General features: G+C 39.6%; 1 protein-coding gene across 1 annotated transcript in view; it reads right to left on the reverse strand.

Moving 5' to 3' along the window:
* Positions 1 to 10,054, reverse strand: part of LOC102206901 (anoctamin-1-like) — a 41,119-nt gene extending 31,065 nt beyond the window's left edge. The window contains 5 exon segments of the mRNA XM_013914589.1: positions 288 to 346; positions 1,751 to 1,902; positions 2,305 to 2,403; positions 8,491 to 8,883; positions 9,691 to 10,054. Of these exon segments, the coding sequence (XP_013770043.1) occupies positions 288 to 346; positions 1,751 to 1,902; positions 2,305 to 2,403; positions 8,491 to 8,883; positions 9,691 to 9,795 (808 nt within the window). The 5' untranslated portion in view covers positions 9,796 to 10,054.
* Positions 10,055 to 20,267: the final 10,213 nt, after the last annotated feature.

Genomic DNA, 20,267 nt, shown 5'->3' on the forward strand with positions numbered 1-20,267 from the left:
TAATAATAATATTAATAATAATAATCATTATCATTGTTTTCTATGTTGGGCACGCATCTCAGGATAACCTTTAACTGCAGGGTGTCAATGGTGTTGATGGCCTATTAGCCTAGAATTTCATATACTTCAAATCTAAAATATCAATGTTTGAAATGCGCATTTATTATGGAAAATACCATTAAAATAACTTCAGCAAACATTGGTTAGTTTCTTATACACAGTATGAGTGCTAGAGAAGTTGCGAAGGTTAAAACATGCTGTCATATTTTGGTGTTGTTGATGCACACTTACTATTGAACTCCTGGTTTTGCTGTCGAAGAAGTAATCTTTGTCTGATAGGTCAAATCTGTCAACATACACATAAAATAAACATTTTTAAAAAATCAGGCAAGAATCGATCAAGGCACATACATAATACCAGGGGTGTCGAACATGAGACCTGGGGGCCAGAATCAGACAGGGAAAGAGTCCAATCCATCTCATCTGACAGCTTTGAAAAATGTGCAGAAGGGTGTCAATTCCCCCCAGTTGCCATTCATACTACACACATAGTAATTAATAGATAAACAATATAAGCAAAAACAATTAAAAATCAGAAAAGTTCCTGACTTTTTCATTTATCTCGTTGGGAGGGGAGATTTTCTGTGAATGAATGAAAATTACACGTGGGGAGTGATGTTAGTGAAAAGGTCACCATCTCCCCTTTTTTCAGTGTAAAGCCTGCATCATTTATTTCACTCTGTTAGGTTCTGGTCTCAGATTAAAATGTCTCATGTTTTACTAGCAAGAGTAGCAATTTTCAGTGCGGCTGCCCCTCTGTTGGTCTTCCTTGGTCTCCTTTGCTCTTGGGGCCTCTGGATGTCTGGAGCCTTGATCTCCTCCATGCCTGCTTCATGCCCTGGTGGGCGGGGCTGTGGCTCCCCACAGCCTCTAGCAGATCATTACATGAAGGAACCTTTTAAATACAAGCACGCTCTCAGGTGGTTTATGGCTGCCACCTCGAAGCACACTGTGCGCTGTCGATCTTACGTGCTGCACAATAATATTTAATATTTAGTATTTACTGTTATATTCCCATAGATCATCGTGATGTTGTTTATTCTATTGCTCTCTTTTTCTTTGCTTGTTTTCTCTTTTTTCTTTCTCAACAGGTGATCCAGGTGATTGATATATGTATTTTTTGTCTGTTTGTTTTGTTGGTTTTTGGTTTTTGCCCTTTATCACCGTTCCTCTTCCCCGCTGTTTTTCTTTCCCTCTTTCTTTCTCCCTTTTCTTTTCCCCAGTCAAGTCTGTCCCGTGTTCAGCAAATGAAAATAGAATAAACAATAAAAGCAAAGGTGAATCAAATAGACCAAGACGGCAAGGCTGGGATGGTCCATTTGGTAAAGTAAATCCGTTGGGCATCTTTCTTCGCCTTTAGACAATAATTCTGTGGCAAAAGCACCAAACGGGACAGGCAAAAAAAAAAAGAAAAAAAAAAGCAATTTTCAGTGCATATTCTCTGAAAAACCTAAAGATTATAGGATTACACTAACCCTGAATTATCTCATGCAACAGAAGGAAACGGCTGAAAAACAAAAAGTAAAAAACCCCAAAAACCTTTGGATGATATTGAAGTTGCTTTGAAAAGAAAAGGAGAAAAAGGATCTGTCAGCATATTCTTGAGCATTTAAAAAAAATCACATTGTTGACAAGTACGCTAGATCATATGGGATCAGTTCTTTTCCATTGAGTAAAAACATGTACTTACAGGTGTTGCTTTTCCCTAGAGAACGTGTGTGACAGGTGTTTGACGTTCTTGGGTTGATGTTCCTCAACATGTGGGTGGAGGGGCTCCAGAATTTTACTAATCAGAGTACTGATCTTCTCCACAATACTGTTTGACTGCTTGACCTCATAGACCTTTCAACACACACACAGCATTTTGGATCAAATGAAGGCGTTTATTTTATTAATAAGTTTTAGAACAGCCTAGAGTGCATGAACTACTTTTTCAGCATCACTCTGAGACAGGATGTTTCTCGTTTTAGACATATTCCACAAATGTTAGAAAGCAGTCCTACACATTTGTTTAGTACAGTACAGATCCTGGTCAAAACCAACTCTGAGATTCCTCACAGTGTTACTAGAGGCCAGAGTAAGCCTCTAAGAATTTTAGGACTGAATACAGTAACCTCATTATTGTCTGAATTTAGAGTTAAACCTAAATAGTTTGTATATTTGATACTGACTCTAAAATGCCCATTTGAAATATATAACATAGCATAACCTGGCATTTTTTTAACTAACATTTTAAAGACTTACTTTTTTGGTGGGCATCTTTAACTTCATGAATTCAGCTTCTCGACACAGAACGTTCCAGGGAGCATGTATTTTCACAAAGTACACTCCTGGAATCTTGCCCTAAGAGGGAAACAGCATGCAAAAACAACTGTATAAAACTCCCATATAGTTCATTTTCAAAACACAGATAGAGAAATCAAATAATACTGCACATGTATGGCTTCAGATCTCTCTCGCTCGCTGATATGATATCATTATATACTACCAGTCAAAAGTTTGGACACACCTTCTTATTTAATGGTTTTTCTTTATGTTCATGACTATGACTATTCAAAACTATGACTGAACACATATGGAATTATGTAGTAAACAGAAAAGTGTGAAACTCAAAACGTGTTTTATATTTGAGATTCTTCAAAATAGCCACCATAATATGAATCCTAACAGTTGTCAAATAGGACTGTCAGCTGTGCACCATCCTGACTTTTACACAACACAACTGATGGTCCCAACCCCATTAAGAAGGCAAGAAATTCCACAAATGAACGCTGACAAGGCACACCTGTGAAGTGAAGAACTAGTCCAGTTACCAAAGCAAAGGGAATTCCTTTGGGGAATTTAAAATATAACACATATTTAGAGTTATTTATCTTTTTTCTTTGCTTCATAATTCCATATATGTTGCTTCCAGCATTCCGGCTCCAATAGTTGGCAAACTTCATTTGTGCTGCCTTGATCTTGGCCTCTGGTCTCCTTCTCCATGGCGGGTCCTGCTCCTTGTGGCTGATTATCTTATAGCCTAGCATCTCTGGGATGACTGCTGCCGTGGTGTAGATCAGCTGGTTGACTTCGATGATGGTCACAGTAGAGTTGCATTCCAAAATGCTGCATTCACATCTTCCAGTCTAGTAGACCATCAGAGGATATTCCACATAGTCTTGGTGATCAGCCACAGAGGGTCCAGGTTTACAGCTTAACCACGATCCTATCTCTCAGGTATCTCTCAGGTCAGTTGCTCTTGCTACAACACGACTTCAGTTGTGCTTGGGGCTTGGTACCCAATCTCATGTGGGGATGATGATATTTCCTCCCGACCTGATGTCCTGGCTCTCCCTTGGTGTAGCATTTGTGTTGTACCTCATTGATCTCCAGTTATGAGAGCAGTTTCTTCTTCCGAATATTGGAACACTGAGCTACTGCATATTGTTAAGTAAGTAAAATTTACTTATATAACACAAGACGGGAATATATTATAAAGTGCTTTACAAAGATATTACAAATACAGTTTACTCACACAAAAACAACATAACACACAAAAACATTATCCAATATTTTGTTATGCTTGTCTGAATTGACACGTTAGATTAAATCTTACATAGTTTTGGTGCTAAGGTTTGGAAGCTTCCCCTTTAGTTTTCAGACAGGTACATGGTAGCAGTTTCAGCAATCGTAAGGATCTGGTTTGGAGAATAAGGGTGAAGTAGCTGATGATATAAGTGGGGGCCTCTCCTTGTAAGGCCATGAACATAAGAGTTTACGTTTCATGCCTGACAAGGATTTTAAATTGATATCTAAAACTAAGTGGATGCCAGTGCAGACTCTTTAACAATGGGGTGATATGAGAGAATTTGTGAGTGTGAGTTAAAAGCCTTGCCGCAGCATCTTGGATGGTTTAAAGGCGCTTTATCAAAGCTTTTGACAGACAAGAAGAAAGGGGCATTACAATAGTCTAATCGAGAAGAGATGAAAGTATGAACAAGCATCTCCATTTCAGGTTTAGTGATATTACTTAAGTGAAGAAAGCAAGAGCAGGTCACAGATTACATGTAGGCATCAAAAGCCAAAGACTGATCAGAAATTTACTGAGCAGTAGCTTTTACAGCAGATGAGAAAGCTCCCAGATGTTGTCTAATTTGGGGATTAATGCTCTCTGGAGTCATAATTAAACAGCCTGTCTTGTTTGTATTAAGCTACAGAAAAATGTTTGCTGTTCAACCATTTCTTTCCTTAAGACGGTCCATTAGAATGGATAGTTTGTCCAGTTCATAAGGTTTGAAAAAAAAGGTACAGTTGAATATTGTCTACATTAAGATGATAAGAAATGTATTTAAAACTAAAACTAATTCAGAACTAATAATCTAGCGTAGTGGTAGAATATACCATGAGAACAGCAAGGAACTTAAAACAGATCCTTGTGGAACACTGCATGTGACTCTAGCTACATCTGAGCAAAACGTTTCACATTGAGACCAAAAGTCTTCTAACCACAAGAAATGAAGTGAACCACTCCAAGAGCTCCCTGGCCTCTGGTAGAGGACCAAAGCCCAAAGGGGTGAAAGGGGACTTGGGTTTCCTCCTTTTTAATGCTCTGCTCTGCTTCTGTCCGAAGTTTTGGCTTTAGCAAGTGAAATGAATGCTCAAGCTCAGGTGACTGACTTGGCCATTCAAGGATATTCCACTTCTTTGCGTTAATAAATTCCTGGGTTGCTTTGGCTGCATGTTTTGGGTCATTGTCCATCTGTATTATGAAACGCCGCCCAATCAATTTGACTCCATTTAGTTAGATTTGAGCAGACAGTATGTCTTTCAACACCTCATTCAGACTCAATTCATTCAGCTGTTTCTGTCCTGTGTCACATCATTAATAAAATGGCCTGCATTTGTATATCGCTTTTCTAGTCCCTAAGGACCCCAAAGCACTTCACACTACATTCACACTACATTCAGTCATTCACCCATTCACACAAGCTACATTGTAGCCACAGCCACCCTGGGGCGCACTGACAGAGGCGAGGCTGCCGGACAAAGGCGCCACCGGGCCCTCTGACCACCACCAGTAGGCAAACACGGGCATGCAGCCAGGAGGCAGCCTGGGATCGAACCACCGACCTTCTGATTAGTGGCTGACCTGCTCTGCCACCTGAGCTACAGCCACCCCTAGTGTCCTAGTGGGACTGGCAGCCATACACCTCAAACCACCACACTGCCTGCGCCATGTTTTACAGATGATGTAGTTTGCTTTGGATCATGAGCTGTTCCACACCTTCAAGTACCTAGCTTTTGCATTTACTTTCATGCAGTCTTCCCTTTATGGTAGATTTGCATATTGATATGCCTACCCCCTGGAGAGTGTTGTTCACTTGGTTGGCTGTTGTGAAGGGGTTTCTCTTCACCGTGGAAATAATTCTGTGATCATCCACCACTGTTGTCCTCTGTGGACGTCCAGGTCTTTTGTGTTGCCGCATTCACCAGAGCTTTCTTGTACCAAACTATAGTTTGCCACTCCTAATATTGTAGGAATTTCTCGGATGGGGTTTTTCTGTTTTCACAGCCTAAGCATGGCTTATTTCACCTGCACGGAGAGCTCCTGTGACCGCGTATTGTTGGTTCACAGCAAAATCTTTCACTTCCAAGCACCACACCTCTGATCAACTCCAGGCATCTTCTTAATTGATAATGAAATAAAGAAGGAATTGCCCACAACTGCCCATGAAATAACCTTTGAGTCAATTGACCAGCAAGCATTAAAGCATGAAACCTTTCATCCAATTTGAATGTAGATACCCTCAAATTAAAGCTGAGACTCTACACATTATGTCCATTTTATAACTGTAACTGGAATATGTGTCAGTAAAAAAAAAACCAGTAAAAAACATCAAAACCTGCGTCAGTGTCCAAATATATATGGGCCTAACTGTGTGCAAAATACTAGAATTACTGATTAGGAAATACTGATGTCACCTGAACACCCCTGTGTCCCGAGACTAGACTGGTGTTTTACTGTGTATTCTGTTTCAGGAAAATTGATCCTGTAGTCTCTCTCCTCCCTGTCTGTTAGTTCAAAGGTCCAACTTACTGGAAATTTACAAAGACTGGGGATTTTTTTCATTAAACCAGAATTAACCTAGTATCAGCTAATACTGATAGTTACCAAAATGTCAGAAATTAGATAGTGCCATGTGTAGAAAACCAGGAATTCAGACTCTCTGTGGTGCTCACAACCTCAGGTCAGCTGTGGAGACAACTATTTTCTATTTTTATTCTGGCATTAGGACATCTTATACATAGACAGAATATCAGTTTCCACTTTTAAGTGACTGATATATAGATACAGCTAAACTGCAACCCTGCAAATAGTTTTACAGAAACTGGCTGCCTCTTAAAATATTGCAGACATTGAGAAATGGTTATCTTCTAACGTTTGCAGTTAAATATAAGGTTTATATAAGTTACAAGGTAAATAAAAACCACTGTGCAAAAATATAGTAGTAATAATAATAATAATAGTAATTACTATTATTAGACACTGTCATCACTAGACAGAAATTTCAAGATCAAGTCAAATTGTAAATCTGCCAAAACTGTGAAACAGTGTAGCAGTGCATTCACATAGTTCGCAATTAGAACATCAAACTGCAATGGAAATTACTTTTTTCATGCTCAGATCAGGCTTTTCTGGCATGGTGCTTCAAGAACCACAGTTTGTGATCCAGTAGGTGCTTAGTGTAAAATGGCAAATTTCGATCCTCGTGAAAGTTCATTGTTGACTTCATTGTTAAGACTTATGGTCCAGAGATCTCTCTAACAGGTCTATGAAGATTCAGTTCAGGTGTTTTTGTTTTGACCCCTGTGTCATCCATGTACCTGGGAGCAGTATCTGGAAAGAGGTCAGGATTTGTGTTTATACAGTAGTTGATCACTGCTGGAGTCACCAGTGAACTCATGGCATAGCTGCAAGCACATGTGTTCTGTGAGGTGAGGTTGCTTTTGCTGTTGTTCTGTCCTTTAACAAGGACACCAACATAAAAACACACCTTCAAATATATGATGACATCTGTATGGACATTTCTTACAACATGAATAAGTTCATAAATTCTTTCTATTGACATTCTATCGAGTTTGAAGTTTGTGTGTTCAAGTGTGTTTCAGTGGATTAGTGAAGATGTGTAAGAGAGAAAGGGTGAGATGCATGAAAGTGGAGATTGTGACCTGCAGAGCAGTATCATTTCTGTCTCTCTAGTGCATGTGCAGATCTGCTGTTCTTTATGGTGAACAATAAGCTGAGTGGAAAAATGCTGTTGGCCAACAACCCTACAGACATATCTCTCATGGTAGGCATGTCACACTTAGCGCCCCTGAGGGTCATTCTCGCAAATGATAATACATGAAGGGCCATACACAGATACACCTGTTTGACTGCTTGTAAACACACATATTAACACACTCAATTAAATAGCAGCAACTTAAGTCAAGACAACCCTTTAGAAATTCAAAATGAGCATCAAAATAACCCCCCTGTCAGGAGCCTTGAAAGTGCTTATGAGTGTAATGCATATAGGTTTATGAGTGGTTTCATTGTGGAAGCATTCCCATCACTAAATGAGTCATGAGTCAGTCATCATTTTCTGCAAGGGTGATAATAAGTTTAAGGAGCTCCTCTTTATAGTCTGAGGAAGTATCTGCCAGTACAGCTTCACAGCACTGGTGATGAGCCAGTATGTTAGAGCTCTAAAACTGCAATGGCTCTAAAACCAAAGCAGCAAACTTAGAGCTAAAAGTATCAAAACAAAGAAGTAGTCAATTTAAAGTTATGCCTCCCTCTAGGGGAGCAGGTGATGGTTTCCTATTTAGGCAAAGAAAAATGATTTGGCTTGTACTAAGAATATTCACTTCCTTCTCTCATAGGCATTAAATTTGTGCTTTTTTGTTACTGAAACTATGAGATATGTCATGATATCGATATTTTAAGTTTGGTTATAGAAAACATTATATAAAATATAAAAAATATTTTATTTCAGATTGTGACACTGGGAGTGGGTGTAAAACTCATTTGGATGAAGTTTTTTTTCTTTTTTCTTTAAAAAAAAAAGCTAAAAAAAAGCTTAAATGTGTTTTTCGGCCTTGAAGATATTGTGTGGCTAGCTCCTGTACCCAATTTAAAGGTTACAAGGGCTCAAAAATGCTTGGAATAATAAGATGAATTAAAAGCATCAAAATTCAACATATTTAAATGTAGTTTAAGGGCTTGTATACTGAAAGAAACTGTCATTGTATTAGGTTAAAATTTGACATGACTTCATTTAAGATAAGACGTACAAAAAAAGAAAGAAAGACAGAAAGAAATGAGCTTGGTTGGAAGCACACACTGAAAAGAAGTGACCAAATGAGGCCAGTTAGTTATTGTAATAAATAATTATTAGAACTTACATCTTCATCTTTTTCCAGCTCTAGCCCCATGTCTCTCAGTTTTCCTTCAAACTCCTCTCGTCTGAATGCCTTTTGATCCTCCTGGCTATTGAAGATTTCTCCTGAACAGCCCAACTCCATGTCGATAACCGTCGATGAATGTACGGAGGATGAGTCTTTCGTCCTTTGTGTTTGCTTGGCTCGGAGCTTTTCGCCACCACTCTGAGGACCATGGCGGAAGCTGCGGGTAACAACATTCTCAGTGAGGAGATGCACTGACTGGCGAGTGGAGTGGCTTCCACTCGACTTCTTCACGGCATAGGTGAGCACGTAGTCAACACGCCGTTGACCATCCTGGAAGAAGAGCCCATGCTGGGAGCGGGTATTTTCCTCTGGAGTTAGAGCCTTCAGCCGCTGAAAATACGCAGATTTAAACCACACATGTAAGAGCGAGAGCCTAGGGAACATGATTTATGAATTTATAAGTTGACAAGAGGGACTGCAAGAAATGCACATGGAAAGAGATGGGGAGGATATCCAACAAGAACTGCACTCAAATCAGGAGTGTTGCCATTCAGTGTCTGACACCATTGGATCACCAGCAGGGTTCGATGATGTAAACATTTAACAGTTTTGTTCACATATGTTGTTTGTTTGCTTTTTAATACACACAAAACCATATATCATGGAAAGAATGTAAAAATAGCGAGATTTCCTTTCTGGACTTGCACTTATCAAGCTATTCTTTTACTGAGCTTTTGTATGCCAGTACCAGCACAGAAAACACAGTATACACCAGCTACAGTTCAGTGCAGTGTACGACCTGCAGAAGGAACTTCATTTTAATCCTTCTCATTACTTAAAGCAGCAGTATCTGCCTTAAGTAATGAGCAGTGCCGCAGAGTGGCAATAGCCCTCTTAAAGACCGTATCAGTGTAAAAGTTTTGGTTGTGTTCAACAAGGACTGCTGGCTATTTTTATTTTTTAACCAGTATGTTGAGTTTTAAATATATTAAAATAGCTGTAATTGCTGCACAAGATCATCAAAAACTATGGCCAATCATCAGTTGTTCAGTTAGGTCAGTGAGGATGAAGTATTACATCAAATCCAAGTCCAAACTATTATTAAATAGATGTTATTCCGTGTCTTTATTTATCTTGCCTTATCTGTCCTCCTACTCTCTCTCTTTCAGTCTCTGTGTCTCTTGCAGAAATGCTTACCTTAAACTTGCCGTGGAAGATGACATCTCGTAGAAAATGCGGTGTCTGTTGCTCAGACCCAGAGGTTTGAGAGAAGTTGACTTGATCTTCTACATTCTCTGTCATTGTCCAGGTAGAAAAAACGGTAAACTTTTGTGGTGAAGAGTTGTTTTCTTACAGAGAATAGTCCTGGTTCTGCCTTAGGTCTCTCTGTGTTTGCCTCCTGTTTGAGATTTTTCACTATATGACTCTGCTGGGCTTTGATAGCCCCGCCTCTACTCTTATTTTTCAGTGACTTGCCACTTTTCTGTGTTTGTCTTCCTTTAAAGCTCTGTGTAAAGCCCTGTTTTTGTCTGGATTGTGGTGCTACTAAAGTGAGTGAGCAGCCTTGTTACTTGAGATGCATTCTGCAAGCCAAGATCTAAACTTAGACAACGATAAAACTCTGATGAACACAAGGTGCCCTGCCTCACTTTCTCTGTATTTGCTAAACTGTACCAACCTCAATACACAGTGTGCCTCCTTCTCTCGCAGTCTCCTGCATAGCTCCTTAGTATTGCGGTGTTAATAAGTAGTTTTGAAGATTATTAGCACGTGTTATTTATTGATTTATTTTATTGTTTGCAACTGTTTTCTCTCTAATACTGTAATGAAAGAACAACCAGCAGCCGTTGTTGAATAGTTTAAAGGATATCTATCAAGTTTTGTCTGCTCAATTAACTCAGGGTCATAAGGAGCTGAAGCTTATCCCAGCTTTCATGGGGCAAGAGGCAAAACATACCCTGGACAGGTCACCAGTCTCCCTAACCTAATTCATGTCTTTGGACTGTAGGAGGAAACTAGAATACACAGAAAGAGTCCACATAGACACGGGGAAACATGCAATCTCCACACAGAATGAACGCAGCCTGAATCTGAACCCAGACCACCTTACATGAAAACACTGTGCAACAAAGTGTTTCATTGGTTCTGTGCAGGTTTTCAGTCATCCAGGTAGACCGGGGAGCCTGAAAAGAAAACGAATGGACTTCCTTAAGTTTCTTGAAAACATCTTACCTTTCATCTGAGAAGCTTCTAAAAAATAAAAAACCAAAAGAAGTCCAGTCACCTTCTTTCTAAACTTTATTTTGTTCAAAATGTACAGTCAAGTCTGCTTGCAATTTCAGTGGTATTTGTTCAATATATACAGAGGTCAAGTACAGTTTTATAATAATATTAAAAACAGTTCTGATATGATCCACATTACATGAAGGCAGACATTTTCCTTTACTGTGTAGCCGACCACGGTCTGGAATACACAGTAAGTTACTCCTATTAGTAATAATAATTGACTTGATTACTGTCAGTGCGAGCTTTTAAAGTGGAGCTCTACAGTCTTGGGACACTTTTCCTCAAGTATATAAAAAAGTTATCAAAACATGACACTTCAGTGTAATTCTGTGTAGATTTTCCTGTGTGAAGCTGTTCCAGGAAACTGTCCTCTCTTCCATAATTGTTTACTTTGTGAGAACTAGGATCCAAAAACTTTCTGTCCAACCTCTCATTCCTGACACTTCAATCCCACAAGTTTATGTAACACAGCAGCAACATCCGCACTCAAGTGTATTTTTAGACTTTAAGAGTAAAAAAATATACACAGAATCAAGCAAAGGAAAGCAGAGACCTTGTAGAGCACAGGCTGTCGAGCTCTCAAGGGATGCCATGTGTCCGACTCAATACTGGGAGCAAGATATAGGGGTTAAAGGTCAATTCTCACAGGGAACAGCAGGAAGTGGTGTTTGTGTTCACATACTGTAACTCAGCTTTTCTAATAATTGCTTAAAACTTTGTGTACATCAGTCAAATTATGTTTCGACCAGCTGGGGTTTTGCAGGTCACACCTTTCTAAGCGTCTGAGACAAACAGCAATCAACAGCTTGTCTTACTAGAGAATTGGGTAACCTTTATATTACAATACAAAAGTTATAAACACTTACCCAGAAACCAAAATGTAGTTAAGACATACTTCATGCATTACAACAGTAAGTATCATTCAAAGAACAGTGCAGATTCCTATGAACAGACCGTATTCATATGCTTTTTATGAAATTATGAACCTTACAGAGGATAAAATTAAATCATCAAATATTCAAACCAGAGGACTGTAGAATTCACAAGGTCTTGCTGGTTAATCAGTATTTTCTGAATACCTTTAAATCAAAACCATACTATCCGGTTGTTCAGTGATGACGCGACGAATCCTACTTCCGGGCCTAAAGTAGTCTGCGTTTAATATGGCTTTTGTGTTGTTAACATGTTTAATGTTTTGTATTTTCTTCTATTTAATCTCAAAAAGCTCCTAAAACAGTCAGTGATCACTGTTGACCTCCCTCGGCTTTTATTACGCTAATCATTTATTTAAGCTCAGTTTTTAAAACCTTAGGATGTAACTACAGCCCAGCCCATGCAGCAGTATATGAATGACTAACCTCGTATGGATGGATTATCTCAGTTGTTCTCCTGGCTGAAGTTTGGTCCTTTTACAGCATCCTGCCATGCGATTACATTTGTTCCTGACCACCGAGAACACTCACGTTAACTTTTATCGAGTGGAAAAAAAGTTAGCTTGTTTATATTATGCTAACATAGCTGTGCTAGCCCAACTTCAGTAACCCTACAAACGTCACTGCTTTTTAGTTTTCTGTCTTCATTTATGCTGGAAGTGATAACAGAGCTGTACGTTTTAATTTGTTTCCAAAACCCCGCAGTCAGGACATGCTATATTGTATTTAGATAGAAGCTAGCGAGCTAACTCCCTGCTAACTTCTAACTCCGTTAAATGTCATAAATTCCGTTTTCATGGATGCCTGGATGTTAAACTCAATTGTTACACCTGGTAGAGCAGAACGCTGATCATTTTATTAAAGATGAAAGACTTTAGACAGTTTTTCAACTCTCAGTAATGCCACAGTGATCGTTTGATATATGGACCAGCAGCGGAGTTTAGGCCCAGACACGGCTAGTGACGTCAGACTGAACAACCGGATACTACAGTGGTCTCCAACCTTTTTTGCGCCACGGACCGGTTTATGCCCGACATTATTTTCATGGACCGGCCTTTAATGTGTTGCGGATAAATACAACAAAATAAAACTAGTACCGGTACCGAAAAAAGAAGATTTATACATAACACACGTGAAAAGACCCATGAAAACCGAGTTAACGATCAAAACGATAACAAAATAACGCTGAAAACTGATAAAAACCCTGAAAACCATACATTTCACACCTGAGCCTCAACTCTCGCGGCCCGGTACCAAACGACTCACGGACTGGTACCGGTCCGAGGCCCGGGGGTTGGGGACCGCTGCTATACTACATCTGTAATGTTAACTACCTCTAACTATTAGTGGTTTCCAGATTCATCAGTGCCTGAGCAGCAAAAAGCTCCAAGCTAACAACAACAAGGTGTCTGTGATTCAGGTTGTAACAGCAGTTGTAAAGCACTTTCCTAATCTTCCTGCACAGTCAAAGAGCTTTGGAGCACATTTAACCCTACAGTGCTTTATTATACACCAAATAAGCACTTTATCTACCTCACAAAGAGTAGTCCACTGTTTGTAAACCTTCATGACCTACTTTGTGGGTGGAGTCCAAGTGGTGGCATAAAGTGACTGCTGTTGGTAGAACGGTCATTCATTGGAGCTAACATTCCACATTGGGGTATGAATCGTCTCTTTTGTATACCCTGTGGAAAAACTCAGCGTCTATATGAAGGGAAAAACTTAGACCATATAAATCTTTCGACCTTAACAAGTTTGTACCATGCAGTCATGTCAAGGTCACTTCATGTGGAGATTTGTCAGATCATTTTTCTGTACTCTGGACAGACGTGTTGCCAAGTCAAGTCAACGACATAAAACACAGCTATACAGATGTGGATTGTAAACAAGTGAAATACTACATACTGATGGGGAACTGCACTTGCATGGCTGGATTAGTGCTCATAAATCTGCTGCTTCTACTTCCTTCTACCTGAATGTGTGTAAAAACATGTAGAATGTTAAAATGTAATGTAAAACCTTCTACATAATCTAAGTACTGATTACATCACTTACAGGTTACATCAGAGGCCTGAATAATTCATCCTGGAACTGCAGTGTTAGTACAGTATGTCCTCTATGAATTGCATATATGAATATTACCTGGATCAATATACCAAAATGTTGATTCTGTTCATCTGGAAAGTTTTAGTGGAAACCCACAAATCTTCTTACCTGGATGTCAGTGCTTGCATCAAGACCTAGATCAGAAGTTTATATTGTTAAATACAGTCTTTTATGTAGGCTAATCATTGCAGGGTATGTTCATGCTGCAGCCATGCAGCCACAATGCCTCATAGAGGACGGGAAGAACAGACACAGGAAACACATCGATGACCTTCATGAGATAAGACATGTCCAGCAGCACTGAGTCAGATCAATTTCAGGAAGCCAAAGATGACAGCCAGCCAGCTCAGACATTCTTAAGAGAACTAGCAGGCCTAATGTGAAAGGCATGGACATCTACCAAGTTCAGTTCAGTCATATTTAAAATGAATTAAAATGTGTAGCCAAAACTCTATAAAACCTTTTTTCTTGACACGGAGCGAATAAGTACGTAAACATATGTTGCTTTAATACATAGGAAGCTAAGAAGCCTTGAACCTAATGCAGCTGTTCTTACTAGAAGGCACCTCACTGACACAGATTCTGAATCAGACACTGAAAAAGATCTATGAGATCCACTTTCATCTGTTTATGACATGCAGTTATGGCGCCTCCCACCACCCATTATAGAGAAGTCATGAGATGCAGGAAGAAACTTAAAAATAAGCTTACTTCAGACTAAGTTTACTGCAGTGTGAAACCCTGGAGCTTATTAGCAGGGAGCCATCAAAACGCAGAAAAAGTTACAGTTACAAACACTGTCCTCACCATTTTTTCAATAACCGGAAAAAATTACAGATTTGTTTTGTGAGAGGGCAGAACAGGAGCAGCTAGAAAATGTCATTGAAATAAGTGTCTGACTTTGTCATCAGTCCGATGTCGGAGATGAATACTTGCTGCTGAGAGCTGGGCCCAACGCTGAACATTTCCTCAATCATCCCCAGCTTCCTAGATGAATACGCTTTGTACTGTTCACACATTGTTTCCACAGGAAGTGTTCAGATGGAGAGGAAACCATCTAAATGACTTTAAACACAGTGCAAAATCTAAGAGGCAATATAGCTCCAGATGGAAGTTAAAAATACTTGCAGCTGCCAGTACCACCCCTCAGCCTCCTAGTAGACACATCTAAGCTATCAATTTCAAAATTCCACGTCATCTTGTTTTCAAGTTATCACATTCACAAGATTTCCAGAAAACTTGCTCTGACCTTGAGGTCGAGGTTACTGAGATCGGAAGTTGTCCAAGTTTATTTGTAGATACAACTATGGTATCGATTTGAAGTTCCTACGTTACTTCATTCTTGAGTTACTGTTTACATGTTTACAATGGGACTGCTGCTCCTGAACCTCTGCGCACAGCCTCTGCAAATCGGGGCTTTCATCTTTACGCAGGACTGTAAGCTGTCGTCTGTGAGGCGTGAGCAGTGTTTGTTTTTAACATAGTTCACGGTGGAGAATAGTTGCTGACATAATGTGGATTCAACCATTACTATCCATAATAGTAATGGTTGAAAGTCTCGATAAATGCACGGCGATTCGGCGGGTACACTGGCTTCCGCGAGTGTGACGCTTATTTTGAGCGATGAAAAAATGATAGAATATAATTTTATTTTTTATTTCAATATCACAATAATCTTCCAATTTAGAACTACAAGTTAAAAAAGAACTAACATAAATAAAATACACTTCAGCTAAATACTTCTAATTTATTTTCCCAAACCACGCGGAGCTGCAGTATAAGGACTAAAGAGCTGTATGCGGCTCTGGAGCCGCAAGTTGCCAACCCCTGGTATAAACCAACACGGACACACAGAGGAACATGCTAACTCCACCCCGGCAAGGTAGATGGCGTTCTTCTGGTTCCATTCCTGCCCAAGACATGTGTATGTTCCACCACTAATATAGAAAAATGCTGCGTAAGTGGAAAGCATTATAGTAGGTCTCTTACACTAAATTTAAAAACTACAACAGGGAAGCAATGAAGCAATGACTGTGGTGACTGTGAGCGTGAACGTCTCAGTCATGTGTGCAGAACATTTTTATGCTACATATTAGTCGCCATCATTAAAAATGTTGCTACAGCATTATAGGCAAACAGTACTCATGACTTCAGGAAAGAATCACAAGAATGTGAACTAAATTCTGAGTTTGATGAGGCGCCTGTGTAAAATGTCTTGGAGTTGAGTTACATGAGCCCTCTTTGACCGCTCCCTTTTTAAAAATAGTTTTAATTCTGTACCCGAAGACAACCTTGCCCTACTAAATCATTCCCTACAAGCTCGGTGTCTTCACAATTTCCTTTTTAAACTTGCTAACTTCTTAAAAATGTCTTCTGGATAAAATGAGCCTGGATATTTTACCACAGCTCCCATTTTTAAGCAAAGTGTAATATTTTTTTTATCTGTTTGAGTTAAAGTATCCTTCCTGTGGCAGTGCCATGTGCTAAAATAGACAGGGTTAGCTTAGCGTGTTTTGATGGCAGAAACCAGACCTCCCGGAGAAATGCTGTTCACGCTCAACAAATCCACATACGAGGTGTGATCAAAAAGTTCTGGGAAAGGGCCCCTAAAAATGAAAATCATGCACCACTGGACTTTTTTTTTTAGGTTGTTGCTGCTATTTTTAAATCTTTCAGTGGAAATCTCATTCTGTCCCTTTGAATTTGTCAATCCTTCATCTTGTTTTTTATTTTGACTCCGATTAGCAAATGAGTGGCAGCTGTGCCAACAAGTCCCACCTGGCACTGCTCCCTGAACTACCCAGCTCCACCTCTCCCCCCTGCAGCTAACCTATAATCACACCCCACCACCACAGTTTGTCACATCGTGCACAACTTCGAGCGTTCATTTCTTTCATGTAACCGATGATCCAAGTGTTTTTGCTCACACAGCAAGATCTAGCTGTTAGATGTAGTTGGCTTGTAAGATGGTGTATTGGAAACATGATAATAATAATAATAATAATAATACATTTTATTTAAGAAAGCGCCTTTCAAAACACTAAAGATATTTGTAGGAGCCTACTTGCAGTTTAATTTGAAACGTATGCTTTAATTTTGATAGTGCAGGAAAAAAACAGGAAGTTGGGTGAGAGGACAGTGGAGCCACATGGTTTTTTGACCTTGCAATCTCTCTTCATCCATTTTGAATTGAGCTTTATACGTTTTCATAATTTGGAATTCTGTTGCTGTGTACATGTTTGGACTTTTGAAGTAAATATTGAGAAACTATCAAGGACTGTTGGGGGTTTTTTGGATATAGAAAGAGGGACTAAGCTAAGGCTCCATTTGCAGGAAACCTACAATATTGTTACACTGATTTTTTAAAAGCATGTAGATAAGCGACATCATCATAAATGTGGAACTTTGTTTATGAGGAGCAACATGTTTCTATGCAAAATATACATTTTGCTACCAAAACATTACCAAAATAATATTATTGACATTATTATGAATATTATTTAAACACAATGAGGTTTTTCGTGGATTTTTTTGCGTGCAATTTTGCATCCTTTTTTTTTTTTCTTACAACGCATTGTGTTTTGCGTCCTGATTGGCTGTAGACCATTGTGAATCAATCTCGTGTCGTGTCTCCTGTACAGTACAGAATGTGTCCAGCTTGTCAAATTTATATAAGTTTTTGATCGCTAGCAGTGTGACTCTGAAGTGCTGTACTGTATGTTTGTAAGTTTGCTCTCCAACAAACACAACAATGTCGAAGCACTGTTTTTCTGTAATACTGGATTTATTTTTCTACCAAGGTTTGAACTTTGAAGGTGTTTAAACAAGAGAGGGAAGTGTGGAAACGTGTATAAAGTGTGTAGTGTGGGGTTTGAAACTTTAATAATTGTAAAACAGTTGGCTGCTTTGCGGATTTCACCTATCGCAGGGTTTTTTTTGGAACGTAACTCCGAATTAACGATAAATGAGGGACCACTGTACAGAACCCTGAGACATAGATCCACATAATAAAGTGAACAGTTATACATGACAAAATAAGAAAAGCATGTGCAAGAGTAGTTTACATGTTCTGTATTGGATTCCAGAATTGAATTTAAAATCCTTCTACTCGCATAACTATTCTTAAATAATCAGGCCCCAGCTAATCTTGAAGAACCTATAGTACTGTATCACCCCATTAGAGCAGTTCGCTCTCAGACTGTACCTACTTTGGGTTCCTAGAGTATTTAAAAGTAGAATGGGAGGCAGAGCCTTCAGCTTTCAGGCTCCTCTTCTGTAGAACCAGCTTCCAGTTTGGATTTGGGAGACAGACGCTATCTCTACTTCTAAGTTTAGGTTTAAAACTTTACTTTTTGATAAAGCATATAATCAGGGCTGGATCTGGTGAACCTGAATCCTCCCTTAGTTATGCTGCAATAGTGCTAGGCTGCTGGGGATTCCCATGATGCACTGAGTGTTTCTTCTTTACTCTCTGTGTTTATACACCACTCTGCATTTAATCATTAGTTATTATTTATCTCTGGCTCTCTTCCACCGCGTGTCTGGGTCAGTCATTTCCCCCTCACCCCCAACCATTCTCAGCAAATGGCAACCCCTCCTCGAGCCTGGTTCTGGTTTCTTCCTGTTAAAAAGGAGTTTTTCCTAGTGGTGCCGGTTTAGCTCAGTGGGTGAGCAGGTGACCATATGCTGCATGGAGTTTTTCCTTCCTGCTGTTGCCAAAGTGCTTGCTCATAAGGGGCCATTTGATATTTGGTGTATTTTTCTCCGTGTTATTAAAGGCTCTGTAACTTACAATATAAAGACCATTGAGGCAAATGTTGGCACAATATAAATAAAATTGAACTGAATAGAATTAAATTCAACTGTTACTTTTGTTATGTCTTCTGAACTAAATGTTGAACTCTCATTGTTGTGAGGAAGTGCAACTTAAGACCAGTGAGCATGAAGACTGGGAGAGTGGAAACTGGCCATCCATTGGTTCACAGTGGGAGTGGTTTATCTGATGAGATTGGAGCCACCTAGGTATGCCTATAATCTTTTGCATGCATGTACACGTCTCTGCACATGGTATGTGCAGCACCACATTCTGCTGGCCCCTAGGTTGAAGTCAGAGCGGTTCAGTGACATAAGAAGAGGCAGCAGTAGCTGAGACACCTCAAGAGAATTTGCTGCAGAAACTATTTTTCACTAAAAAAAAAAATATGCCAATTAAATATTTACTGGGCTGGTATTTCTCATCTCTGTGAACTAGACAAAGATTCAGGAATGTAAATTAATTGATGTTAAGGTAAATCCACTTCCAGTGTTCTAATGTGTAATAAGTAGGGATGGGTACCGGTATGGCACCGGTTCTGACATAAACGGAAAAGCAAGACCGAAAAGCAGCGCACATTTCAGTGCTTTATTTTTTCCTGAGATGTGATACACTTTAGATTCTAGCCAATCATTTTACCTTTGAAAGCATAGTAGGCGGGTCCAGGTACGTACGTTCTTTTAGAGCAGAGCTACAGATTAAAAATGCCCAAGGCGAAGCGGTCACAAGTCTGGTTGTACTTCACAGCAAAAGATGCAGCAGCCTGCAACAAGTGCTTTAAGCTGATACTGTGATACTGTGCAAAGGAGGTAACTCCTCAAATCTGATGAAACACCTGGCGACGCATAGTGTTTTTTTTAAAAGCCCAGAAATGCACCGTATTTGATAGATTGCTGCAAGACCTCACACCGAGCACATCTACTGCGGGTGTGGTGCCTGTTATCGGACCGGAGTTAGCAACATCCCCCAAAAATACGAAGAGGTGAGTCCTGGCCCCTAGCCCTGCCAGTGTAGCAGAAATGATGATGGATGTTGATCGCAGCAGCAGCCGTTCTTCTCTGCGTGAGTAGCTTAATGTTGTTCGTGTGTAATTTACGTTGAGTAGGCTAACCACGTTATTACATTAATGCATGTAAGGTGAACTAGCAAACCATCATAGCTACATGCGGCTGTCCTCTTGTTTGATGGCAGATGCTCCCTTCACCCTGGCCAAAAAGGCTAAAATGACCAAAGAAAAAGTGGAAAACAGTTAAACATGAGAGGTTTTTGGACAAAGTTTGTGCTTTTTCCATCGATTAAGCACTGCTTCCAGCCAAGAGTGATGCCATAAATCCCCTATAGCTGCAGAAAAGGCTAACATTGTCATCTTTTTACAAAAAAACAGCTGAACATGAGAGGTTTTTTGACCAATTTTGTGTTCTCCATTCTTTAAGCACCAGTTTGAGCACCGGCACTGTTTCAAAAGTACCGGTTTGGTACTGGTATCAGATAAAACCTAAACGATACCCATCCCTAGTAATAAGTGCCAAAAAGACAGTCATCAGACTTTCCCCTCATTATTAAAGAAGGTGCTGCAAGTGCTATTACAAGGGTAAATGACCAAGACGCAGATTTATCTGAGCACTCAAATGTCAAAG

Source organism: Pundamilia nyererei, unplaced genomic scaffold (genome assembly GCF_000239375.1).
Source record: "Pundamilia nyererei isolate P.nyererei 1_Seehausen unplaced genomic scaffold, PunNye1.0 scaffold00208, whole genome shotgun sequence".
Taxonomy (NCBI): Eukaryota; Metazoa; Chordata; class Actinopteri; order Cichliformes; family Cichlidae; genus Pundamilia; species Pundamilia nyererei.